The sequence below is a fragment of the Calypte anna genome, chromosome 3 (genome assembly GCF_003957555.1).
Source record: "Calypte anna isolate BGI_N300 chromosome 3, bCalAnn1_v1.p, whole genome shotgun sequence".
Classification (NCBI taxonomy): Eukaryota; Metazoa; Chordata; class Aves; order Apodiformes; family Trochilidae; genus Calypte; species Calypte anna.
This window is the reverse complement of record NC_044246.1, coordinates 107,783,777-107,796,558: the sequence shown is the minus strand read 5'-3', so window position 1 is coordinate 107,796,558 and position 12,782 is coordinate 107,783,777. Positions and strand designations below refer to the sequence as shown.

The 12,782-nt window shown below is 37.4% G+C and overlaps 1 protein-coding gene across 1 annotated transcript in view; it reads left to right on the top strand.

Annotated features, from left to right (window-relative positions):
- Positions 1-12,782, top strand: part of ATAD2B (ATPase family AAA domain containing 2B) — a 79,115-nt gene that overhangs the window by 36,463 nt on the left and 29,870 nt on the right. The window contains exons 16-22 of the mRNA XM_030448127.1: positions 1,667-1,978; positions 5,608-5,740; positions 7,063-7,249; positions 7,853-8,038; positions 8,658-8,793; positions 9,602-9,798; positions 12,195-12,354. Coding sequence (XP_030303987.1) covers positions 1,667-1,978; positions 5,608-5,740; positions 7,063-7,249; positions 7,853-8,038; positions 8,658-8,793; positions 9,602-9,798; positions 12,195-12,354 — 1,311 coding nt within the window. The remainder of the gene's footprint in view (positions 1-1,666; positions 1,979-5,607; positions 5,741-7,062; positions 7,250-7,852; positions 8,039-8,657; positions 8,794-9,601; positions 9,799-12,194; positions 12,355-12,782) is intronic.

The following is a 12,782-nucleotide window of genomic DNA, read 5'->3' as shown; positions in this document are numbered from 1 at the left end:
CAAAAGCTTAGTGCTGAAAATAATTAGTTTTCTAATGCTTAATATAGTGGATGAATCTGAATGTATTTCAAATGTAATTTGTATTTATTTCGAGGTAGCTTTTGAATATGAATTGCTACATACTTTTTAGAGAAGTCACTGTGTGTTCATTGAGTGTACACCATTCAATCTACTAAATTTTTTAATAAAAATGCTTAGTTTAAAAGTTGCAGAAGTTGTCTGATATTTATGGTGTTCTTCCATCTGTTGGTTTGTTTTGTTTTTTAAATTACTTTCAAGTATATATGAGAAAGTGGTGGAATTTCAAGTCTCAGGCAATTTAAGTCATTTTTATAGCTGAAAAGCTGATATCTCGTATTAGTAGCCCCCAAATGTATGTATCTGAAAGGTGGGGATGGAGTTACCATCTTTCTTCTGTATTTTTTTTAAGTTTTATTTTTCAACACTTTGTATAGAATCCGATTTTTTCTTTGTTGCCATATGGATCTTAAAAATGAATGTGTGGCAGCAGTAGTGAAAGAACATCTGAGGATAAGGCAAGAGAAAGAAGGCAGTCTTCACTTTCAGAACTTGGTGCTGTGAGAAGACCAATACAAAAATAGAGTAGAAATAGACCAAATGGTGTAAGACCAAGCTGGGAGAGAGAAGTCTGGTTAAAAACAAAAAAGAAAAAAGAGAATTGATTAATTAGCCTCTATCTGCACTGTGTTGTAAAATAATGAACTTTTATGTGGTGATACCACAGTGTAGAATGTTTTCCTGTAGTGACTATAATTCCCAAAAAGAGTTTTCCCGCTGGAATAACGTTTCACATTTTTTGAAAGATGGTGCAATGAAACAGTACCATATTAATGTCTTGCTGAGGGAGATGGAAAAATTTGAAATCTGATTTTAGCTCTGAGGAGAACCCCCCAAACCAACAGTATTGTAAGGTATTAACGCAGGTATTAACTCTTTCAGTATTTTCTAATTATAGGATCTGTGTTTTGAGTAATGATGTATAAGCAGTCATGGCTAGCCACCTGTAGATACTTAGAAGCTAGGCTGAATTAAAATTTTCATGATTTTAATAGTTTTTCTACTGAACAGTCTGAACCAGTAGTAGTTCTTACCAGTAGAAATTCACGTTTTCCAAAGAGTCCATAGTATTCTTTTTTAACAGTAGGTTTAATGCCTTCTATGTTCTACTCATGCAACATATTTCTTTCACCGACTGAAAAAATGATCAGTGTAAAGTAATAAGGTTAGTGATGTTCATCCTGCATAAGAGATTTGCTATTAAAAAAATATATTCATGTAGAGATAGCCAAGTGAAAAAAGAGAGGCTGGCTTGTTAAAATTGCACACATACTTTAGACAGTACCAAGGAAAAAGTGCAATGACAGACCTAAACCTTGAGCTGAAAATGCACTGTATATTACACTATAGAATGCAAACAGGTCATTTAAATCTCAATATGGAATTAGTTTCTTACTATATTTCAGTACACCTACACATAATTTCTTGGTATGCAACACTGGATGCTGCCCTGATACCTCTAGGCATATGCTTTCTGGACTTTGACAATTAAGTACTACTAGTAAGTTTTAGCTTTAGGCACGTTTAAAAAATATGTAGCACAGCAATGCTATTTCATAGAAGATCCTTTTGTTTTTGTGTGCACTAGGGTACTGTGGAGCTGACATAAAAGCACTTTGCACTGAGGCTGCCTTGATTGCCCTGAGACGACGCTATCCTCAGATTTATGTGAGCAGTCAGAAACTCCAGCTTGATGTTTCTTCAGTAGTTCTCAGTGCACAGGATTTTTATCATGCAATGCAGAATATTGTGCCTGCTTCCCAACGTGCCGTGACATCTTCAGGACATGCATTGTCTCCTGTGATCAGACCACTGTTGGAACGGACCTTTGCAAACCTTCTGGAGGTTTTACACAAAGTGTTTCCTCATGCTGAATTTAGCCAGGGTGACAAAAGTGAAGGTATGTGGGTTTGGAGGTGTTTTGTTTTCTTTTTTGCAAATGCTGTTTCAATCTGGAAATATTTCATCTGGCTTTCTCATTGCTTACCTTAAATCTGATGTGTATTTGGGTCTGTGTTATCTTAGGACATAAATACAGTTCGCTTGGTTGTTGATTAATTATTTTTGCTTTGTACTTTAAGAAACTGGCCTGTGTAGACCAAGATCCCATAGGTGCGAGTGCCATCTAATAAAAAAGAGACCCCCAAGTAATTTACATTGTAAATGGAAGAAATAATGGAAATAATCATATGGTGGAACAAAATAAGAATGAGACAGTGTTGCTCAACATGACAGGACCTGAAAATCCTCAGGACAGGTGCTCCTGTCCTCAGTGCTTTTTAGCTGCCCTTGTCCTTTACTTGCTAAGGATGGCTCAGCAGTCTGCAAAGAGTGCTACGGGGAGATGGCAGCTCAGCAGATGTGTTGTGGCTACCTAAGATTCCTGAGCCTGTGTAGTGTTCATCTACTGATTAACAAGTCCTGAAGTTTCCCTCCCTTTGAATTGGCCTGGTGTATTCCTGATCCTGAGTTGATTTTGCTGGCTTAACAAGTGAAGAACTATTTGCTGTTTTTTCATTTTTAGCTTTTTGCCAAATTAGTGAGTAAAACTAACTCACTAAGGGATCAGATGTGTGCCAGAACCCTGCTGCAAGAGGGGCAATGAGTGTGTTGAGGAAGCAGGGAATAGGAAGGAATGTGACTGACTGTTTTGACTGGCAATGAGTCAGTTGGTTCTGGGTTTTTTTCACCCAGCTGTTCTCCAAGACATACTTAAATAGTTACCCTGGTTGTTTCTTTAAAGTTAAATGTTGAACAAGATTTGATACCTACTTAACTCTGACATACTGTTTTCTGCTGTTCTTATCTGGGATCACCCTTATTCCCAAACTATGTCAACAGTACTCACGGTTGCATGTGATAAACTGAAAGTAGCCCAGTCATAAAGCACATCTGTAACAGCCATGGCTTTCTTTTCATTCCTGTTCCAGAGCATTTTTCCAGCCTGCAGCCCAGGGAGCTTAAGCTGATCCTTCTGCTGACTGCTGCAGTTCCTCCAGCCCAGCTGTGCATCTTTTCTCTATCTCTTGTACTTAATTCAGGACATCAGGCCTTTTGTTAAACCATTTTAGCCAGCAAACTCATCCAAAAATGATGTAGTTTTATGGAGTTAGTTTTCTACTGGCTGTGGGAGGTTTTAAGAAGTATTGCAGTGGGCAGGAGATGGGGCCTGGAAGCATGTGGTGGTGGGTAGGGGTAGGAGGCCTGGCTTGCAGCTGCAGTTGGATTGTATTAGGCTGTAGTAACCAAAATTAAAATGCTTAAATCTCTTTGTATACTGTTAACTGGCTAGTAATGTCCAGTTCAGAGAGTGTTGTTCTTGATGGATTGAATTAGGTGTTCCTGTGTTTCTTGTGAAGTTCTAGTTCAGGCCATTTCCTGTGTTTGCAGTCGTTAGGATCTTATTTATTTCTGCTCCTTACTGCTAACCAAGTGATTAGCAACCAATTTGGAAGCATTCTTTGATGTAAGTAGTAGTTTCAGGACATAATTCTGCTTGTATGGTTACTTTTAAATGTTTATAGGTGGTTGATTTTGAAGGGATACGAACTAGGGTTTCTTTTTTAGTTTTCTTCTTTACCTTAGTTTTTCTTCTTCTGTCCTTAAACCCAAGAAAATATTGAGTAATAACCTTATTCTGTTAAAAATCTGCAAAATCCACTTTCATCTACAATGATTTTAAATGTAAATGTATATTACACACTAGGGCTTCACTTTTTCTTGAATTTAGAGCCAGGTCTGTGGTAAATGATTACTGTTGTATTTGCAATTTGCAAATCTAGTTTTCTGCATTTCTCTGCAGTTCACTAATGATTCCTGTTTCTCACGAATTCTGTGCTCTGGTGCTGAACAGTGGTATCACAGAGTCTTGATGCTTAGGATTAAAAGAATGGCTGAATTTTTAGTTATACATTTCAGGAAGCAAAAGCTGCATTCAGTGCATGAGCACAGGACATACGTTATAGGTTTTTCATTGGGTACAGCAAAAATTCTGCCTGTTTAGGAACTTCTGCCAAGAATTAGGAAGCCTTTGTGCAGTTGAAGACTCTGCCCAAAGCTAAATGTCCATCAGTCTCTGACCTGCTTTTCCTTGCTTCTGGCCACTGGTTGGGGTCTCCAAGACTTTTTTTCTCTTTTCTCCAGAGCATTGATTGTGAGGTGTGTGACTGCATCATATCTTGCTGAGGGATGTGACATCAGCAGAATATTATTCCTGCACAGCCTACTCTGATGCTTACATAGGGCCAAACAGGGGGGAACCTTTGCTGTCTCTGACTTTTTTCCTGTCTAGATGAGTGGCTCTTAAGTCCAGCACCTAATGCTGCCTTGAGTTTGATTCTTTTGTCCTGTGGTGGTACTTGGATCACTGTGCCACAGCTTCATGTAAATCAGGCAAATCCTGTGGGGGCCACGTTTGAGAACAACACTTAGAACTCTGTGTTTCACACTTCTTTGCACAGCAGTTGATTTCTCTAAATGTCTCTGGCCAACCTGAGCTGCTGTTGGGCTGGCCAGCAGTGTGCTGCAGGGACTTGGGCTGCTCTCAGAAGTCTGTGTTTTGCTCCTCAGGACACCTGGCCTCTCCACTGCTCTCACTCCAGAGCTAAACAGCTGTGACCAATTCATCCCATAGCTGTGGACTGATTTCTTTATGAGAAGGAATGGCTTTCTCAGAGTAACATCAACTGAACTCCTTCCCTGGGGCAAACTGGGATCTTGCAGCAGTTTATTTCCCATTATCAAATCACAGCAGTCTACTATTAATCCCATTGCAGCTTCTGTACCTAATTGAGCTGTGCCTGATTTTTAATTGTTAACTGTTTGGTTTTTTTTTTTTTAGCTTAATGTCATATTTGTATTTCTGCAGTTGCCTGTTACCGCAGTCTGGCTTTTGATTGTAATTAGTATTTTGTTCCTGAAGGTCTATATAGAAAGTACTGCAGTTCTTCATGCTACCATTTTAGCCAAGGAATTAGAATAGATGAAGGTATAGTCTATGGAAATGGAATGAATTGAACTGGTTTTGATACAAAGTAATTTGATGTTCTTTGGCAGGTTATCAAGGGATGGAAAACATTTATTCAGAAACACATATTGTCTAGCTGGTCATGCTGGGAATAGTTTTTGAAATTTTTGGCATTTAAATAAATACAAAGTTCTATATAGTCTGAGGAATTACAATTTTCATAACTTTATCCTTGTTAAAAAAACCCCACAAACCTCTAGCTGTAAAATAAAAACAAAGGAAGCATTTCATAACAAATTCAACATTTGTTGTACTTGCAAACTTGTCCTGCTAGATGGTTTAAAAAATAAATTGCAGTTATGGCTAGACTTGTAAAATATTAACTTTGTTTTGTTTTTTGAAGTAGTAAGTACTTATGGTTTGGTGTTCTGGTACGTAGACAATTTGGACTCATTTTTTTGACATTGGAAAATGTGCTATAACTCACAAGAAGAAAACTGTAATGCCTTGTTGTGTGTTTACTTGAAGTGTTAAGGTTCTAATTACTGTATTTCTTGGAACAGATGTACCAAGTCTAATATTAGATGGTGGTGAAGATGAGAATGCTTCATCAATTTTTGAGACAAGCTGTCACTCAGGATCACCAAAGAAACAGTCATCAGCTGCTATACATAAACCATACCTTTATTTTACAATGTGAGTGTTTCTCTGATTGCCTATAAGTAGATAAATAATAAAATTCTTACTTCAGGGGAGATGAAAGAGGAGCTTTTGCTTTGTGGTGGCTGTGGTGTTCTGTAATACAGATGTTTAAGTGTATGGACAAGAGTTTTAGATATGTGAATGGTCTTAAGAAAGGTCACAGCCTTGGTCACAGTAGTCAGAAATATTTTGCATCAGACAAGCAGACAGGTGTAATTTGGGACTCTTAATTATAAAAATTGTAACAAGAGGTAAGAACTGGGAACAGGGGTATCTAGGGATATTTCAGAGGGATTGTTTGCTTTTTGTTGCTAACAGTAACTAACATTTCTTTGGTTTATATTAAGAATTGTTTTACACGACTTTGTGGTGGCTTCTGCAGGGAGTTTGCTAGAGAAAGAAAATGAGATTAGGAAAACTGTACAGTACTATACCTGTTTGATAGAGCCATCTTGTGGAAAACTGCTAAAATTCTTGTGCTAAAGAGTGATGCTTGAACAGCATTTATTGAAATCTAAGATTAAAAATTAGGATTTAAGTTCAAATAATTTCTGGTACATAGTGAAGTATTTTAATATAGAATTTAAGTCTTTGCTTTGAGGCTGGGAGGGGGAACCCAAACCCTAAACAATGAAATATATTTGGTTGGAATTGTGTCTAAATAGTCTCAGAGTATGTTTATTTTTGTAAGTTATAGAACCCTCCCTTAATCTATTTTTCTAAGCTTTTTTGATTACTGTTTGTGTAACCTCAACCATCAGAAGAGAAAAGCCAAAATTCAGCAATGTTCATAGCTATTACAACGTATTTAACCTGAAATAAGTCAGTCTTGTTAACTGCTCAAGCACATTGATGTACAAATGAAAAGGCATTAATGAGAGAAAATGTAAATTAATTAAAAAAGATTTTGTTTCATAATAAATTTTCAATTTTTAGGAAAGAAAAAGGGAGGAATTTAATGCCTCTCTTCATGTCTCACTTGTCCCCAAAACAAGCTAACATAAAAAACCAAAATTCATTGCCTTGACCCTCGCATTTCTTCTCAGTAGCAAAACCAGCAAGTTTACCTTTGCAGTTTTTTCTTTTAAAATTTATCTTGGTCTGTAAATCACTGTGAAGTCAAGGAACAGATAAACCTGAAGTTATTGAGACTTGGCATCTTGTACACCAGAGTAAGTTAAATCTTTTAAGACTGTTGTAGAAAACTGTTACCCATTACTGAAGGCATGTTTGGTTCTAAAAAAAAAATAAATTTATATATCTGTCCATTGATAACAGCATGTTAATTATATTTTTTAACTGTTGCTTTGCTGCAGGTCAGCTTATCACCAGCCAACCTCTTACAGACCAAGATTACTGCTATCTGGAGAGAGAGGTTCGGGTCAGACTTCGCACCTTGCTCCAGCACTATTGCATGCTCTTGAAAAATTCTCTGTACACAGACTAGATTTGCCAGCACTTTATTCAGTCAGTGCCAAAACGCCTGAAGAATCGTGTGCACAGGTGACATTTCAGATTCTCTTGTAATTGAGTAAATTACATAATTCTGGAACAGATTTGCTGCATCCATACAAAGGCAGCTAACTGAAATGTAACTTAAAAGCCAGGTTTTTGTAGGCTCGTTATATTTTCATGTTTAAAAGAAAGGAGTCTCTAGAGGGTGACTGAGATCTCTCTTCTGACTAATGAGGGTAATTACATCTTTAACTTTCCCCCTCAGTTACATAGTGAATGTCAAGAAAGCTTGATCTGGGTATGCATTTCCTGATTCTCATTTTATTAACTTGCACATGAATAGGTGTGCTGTGGTTCTAGGTTCAATGTTTGAAATACTTCAGGTTTTAAGAGAGTTTTTGGTGGATTTGCATAAATTTCAAACTAGTTTAAATTTCATCTTAACTGTTTGTTCTTAGCAAATTTATAAATCAAGCCAGAAGTCACAAACAAATGTTTAGAAGGATAATTAGATAATTTTATTTTACTGGCACATTTGTAGATCAAGCACCACAAAATGCAGTCATTTTCTATTACACAAGAACTACTGTTAATCACAAGGATAATAATGATTAGTTTCTTGGTGTAAATACCACTGTTTCTTTTAATTAGATCTTTCGTGAAGCTCGAAGAACAGTACCAAGTATTGTTTACATGCCTCATATTGGTGAATGGTGGGAAGCTGTCAGTGAAACTGTGAGAGCTACTTTTCTAACTTTGCTGCAAGATATACCATCTTTCTCCCCTATATTTCTCCTGTCTACCTCTGAGTCCATGTACAGCGAATTGCCTGAGGAGGTAAGTTTATTATTGAAAAAAGGTGTTAGGTTTGTGCTCTTTTGAATGTTTTGGTTGTGTAAAACCATTCTGCTTTGCACTCTTTTTGTAACTTAATTTAAAATGTGTCAAACTGAAAATGAAACATTATTTAAATACCTGTACTTTAATGAGTGTTGTACATCCACATTAACAGTTTTTTGTAACATCCATGCTACTTTGCTGAGAAGACAAAATTGTTGATTTTGTTAGTTGTTCATTTTGACAAATTACTCCAGTGTAATTACACACAGATTTAGCCTCAAGTTCTAACCTAGCTTTACAAACTCTGAGTTCAGGATTAGGGGAGTTCCTGCTTTTTTCCTCACCATTTTCTTGGAGATATATATATATTTTTAAATCCTTATCATTCTTTCCACTGCAGAGGTGGCCACTGTTAGGATCACGGGATACAGCAAATTTAGTTAATACAGAAATTCAGTGAAAATTAGTTATTTGTTTTCTCTAGACTATACACAGCTTTGGGCAGACCTGTGGGAATAATTTTGAAAAACTTGTGACTACTGTTCTAATGTGATCATTAATCATGTATTTTTGAGTGGGGGCTCAATTTTCATGTGGCTTCTTTTTTATTTTTTAGGTGAAATGTATTTTCAGAATCCAGTATGAAGAGGTTTTTTATATTCAGAAACCAACTGAAGAAGACAGATTGCGATTTTTCAGAGGGTTAATTCTTGATGAGGCAGCAATGCCCCCACCAAGAAGGAAACAGGCTGGTAAACTAAGTTACAGTAAAACCAATAATGTGATCTGAGTGTTTTGTGATATTTTCCTTCTTCCAAAGATCTGTGTAAATGACAGTGCAATTAACATTTCATAGAATCATAGAATCATAGAATTGGCTGGGTTGGAAGGGACCTCAGAGATCATCAAGTCCAACCCTTGATCCACTACTGCTGCAGTTACCAGACCATGGCACTGAGTGCCACATCCAGGCTCTTTGGAAATATCTCTAGACACGGAGAATCCACTACTTCCCTGGGCAGCCCATTCCAATGCCTGATCACCCTCTCGGCAAAGAAATTCTTTCTAATATCCAACCTAAACCTCCCCTGGCACAACTTGAGACCGTGCCCTCTTGTCTTGCTGAGAGTTGCCTGGGAAAAGAGACCAATCCCCCCTGGCTCCGACCTCTTTTCAGGGAGTTGTAGAGAGTGATGAGGTCTCCCCTGAGCCTCTTCTTCTCCAGCCTGAACAGCCCCAGCTCCCTCAGCCTCTCCTCATAGGATCTGTGCTGGATCCTTTCACCAGCCTGGTTGCCCTCCTTTGGACCCACTCCAGAACCTCGATATTCTTCCTAAACTGAGAGGTGACAGTGTGAATCAATCTGACAGTGTGAATCAATGTCCAGACTTAATTTTGTGCATTAACAGTTCTGGAAACTGGAAAGCTGTGGGATTAAGGACGCAGTGATGGATCAGTGAGGCAGATGAAATAAATAATCAAATTTAGAGTGACGTAATCCAGAGGGCCACTCTGCTGTTAGCATTTCCATTGACTGACTATTTGTTTTTTTTCCCCTAGCTCTTCGTGCTCTGGAAGTTCTTCCTCTTGCACTGCCATGCCCAGCCCGGGAGCTGTCAGAAGCAGAAAAACAGCGGATGGAGGACCAGGAAGAGAACACGTTGAGGGAGCTGCGGTTGTTTCTCAGGGATGTTACCAAGAGGCTGGCCACAGACAAACGCTTTAACATCTTCAGCAAACCGGTGGATATTGAAGAGGTCTTGTTTCAGTAATGCAAACAATGAAGTTGAAACCCTTAGAAAAAAAAAAAAGAGTATAAATTTAAAAAATGGAAGTGGATAAGATAATAAGAAAACGTTTGATATAATTCTGGTCTAAAGTGCTGATTTTGAGATAATCACAGCCTCCTCACCTGTGATTCAAGGAGTTGGAGGATGTTCTCTGGCTATGCCAGTCAGCTATTGAAAAACCTGGTGCATTCCTGTCGATTTTATAACTGAAATCATAATTTTAAAATGCCATCACTCCTATCCCTACCAGTGCTCCTGAAATGCTTGAAACCATGAATATAATTCCTTAATAATAGCTTTTACAACATCATAATCATAGACATGATAATACTGGGAAAATGGTCTGTGTTCTGTAATGTATTCAGCATTAATAGTATTGTTGAATAATTTCAGCAGTAATGCTTGTGGATACCATTAATCACAGCTGGTAGCACATTTTATGGCATTAACTGGTCGATTATGGAGTGTGCACACCTAACTGATGAGACAGTTCGATCTGCAAATCTATTTTCAGGTGCTTCTATATGAATAGGATTGTGTTCAGTCTGATTTTGAGATTAGATGCTGGTTCACTGCAATCTTTGCATTAAAAAATGCTTAATTCCTTCTGAAAAGAAGCATCGTTCTTGGAGGATGAGATATTAAGAGTACAGCATTGTAAAAAGCAGATTTGCAGTGTAAATTCCATGCAGGATGGGAACGGGCATCTTTTATGGGCCCATGCAGTCCTCTGTTAATTTGAGCATTTTACTGTGTTCTGTAGCTGACAGTTTTTGAAAGACTGGCAAAAGCTCTTTAGCCTGGCAGCTTACAGTGTGAGCATGGTCTGAGCAGTAACTTTGTTTGATTTTTATTATGAAACTGCTTAGGAAGTCCATTATTGTAGGAGACTCTTCATACTCATAGTAAGAGCAATTTCTTTCCCCAGAGAACTTGCTGGCTAAAGGGCACATAAAGAAAGAACAAAGTACCATACTTGTTTTGTAGATGGAGAGAATTAAGATGTGAATTAAATGAAAGTATTAAGCCTTTCTGTCCCACCTGGAGCATTTAAGCACAGGACCAGCCTTTCCTTTTCTACAAGAGCCTGTCTGCTTGACTTCCTTAGGGGAATGTGTTTTATTCCATTCCTGCTTTGGTTGCAGAGAGTGCTGCTATGTTTAACATTAAGCCTAGGATTTTCTTGACTAATTCCAGTTTCCAGTGAAGATTTTCTCTGATGATGTGCTAGCAAGAAAAGGAAGCCTGTGGCTTGGCTTTTCAGATCACTGAACCAATTATTACTGTGTTTCCATAGAGGGAGACAAAAAGAGAATTTCTGCCATTTAATTTTTTCATCATATATTGCAGTGTGTTTATTTGATGAGTTTGGGGGTAGATTGCTGTCCGTGGAAGTAATGTGTTAACACTACCTTATGTTGGAATATATTTTTGCATAAATGTCTACAGATATTCTATTAAAAAAATTACAGAGCTCTTACAGCTTGATCTGAATATGTATTTAACTTCAGCATTTTGGCAGCCACCATCACATGTGGATGATTTAAAAAAAACCAACCCCACAGTACTGTTTTTGAGGCTTCCAGTATTTTAATTGATTTCAATCTTAATCACATTGAAACATTTGTGTGCAGTTTTTTTTTTTACTTGAAGTAAACAAGTTCATAGATTTTTTTTTTTGCTGAACTTTGCTACAGCAGCTGTGCTGATGCATTTGACTATTGAGCTTGAGACCCTCACAGTATCATTAATTACATTAAATACTTTTTTAGTATACCCTAGTGGATGCTAAATCTCCAGATACGAATTAGTAAACTCTGAACCTCTGATGCAAGGCCTTCTCTATAGGGTGCCCTTCTGTACAGTCAGCCTAATGTCTTCAATCAGTAAAACCTGACTTTATTGTTAAATAAATGGTTAAAAGAAGTACTTAGTAGCTCTACTTCAGTAGAAGTACTTAGAAGCTGATAATTTGTCTGTTCAGTTCAATGAGAAGTTTACCTGCACAGTGAACTTTACCCAGTCTTTTTCTAGGGTTTTGAGTTATGCTATTTTTTGCCTTTCTAGCCCAAGATAGTGCAGTATTACACTGTAAAAAATACTTAAAACCACTACAGTAATAGCATTACATTATTTTGGAAAGAGAAATTGGTGAGCTGCTGAAGAAAAAGTAGCTTTGGAAGACATGTTCTATTTTGTCTCACATAAAACTTCTGTTTTCAACATAAATTTGATTTTAGTTAATGTTTAATGTTTTAGAGCTAAGCATATGGAATAAATAAGAGTATAAAAATGTGAAATTGGCATTGGACAGATGGAATGCATATGGTCCTGTGTCATTTCTGTATGCTGTTTGTTTATAGGTTTCAGATTATCTTGAAGTTATCAAAGAGCCAATGGACCTATCAACAATAATAACCAAAATTGATAAACACAACTACTTAACAGCCAAGGATTTCTTAACAGATATTGACCTGATCTGCAGCAATGCATTGGAGTACAATCCAGACAAAGATCCTGGAGGTAAGGACCTACTTCATTTTGGCCTACCTAAATCCAAAAGCCTGGTATCTAATCATATTTGGTTACTGTTCAGGCATTTGTATAAACTGCATTCTGTGTGCTAATTAGGATAAGCAAGTCCAAAGGCTCTGTGCTTTTAGTATTCTGAGGCACACATTGCACTGGGGGACATTATAAGAGCAGGGGAACTGCAGCATTCAGAGTTGTTTTCTAATAAATTAGATTTTGTAGTTGCTTTTCTAATTTGATAGCTTCTTTCCAGTGAATAGACTTTGTATAGGCAACAAAACCTCAGCAAAATTTGGAGACCTCTGTGGAGAATCCTGCATGCAATCTGGCAGTGGCCTGCTTTATTTCCATGTTGGCTTGGAACATGAAGTTCACCCACAGAAATTAAGAAATAAGAATTATTTATAATTATTCTTAAT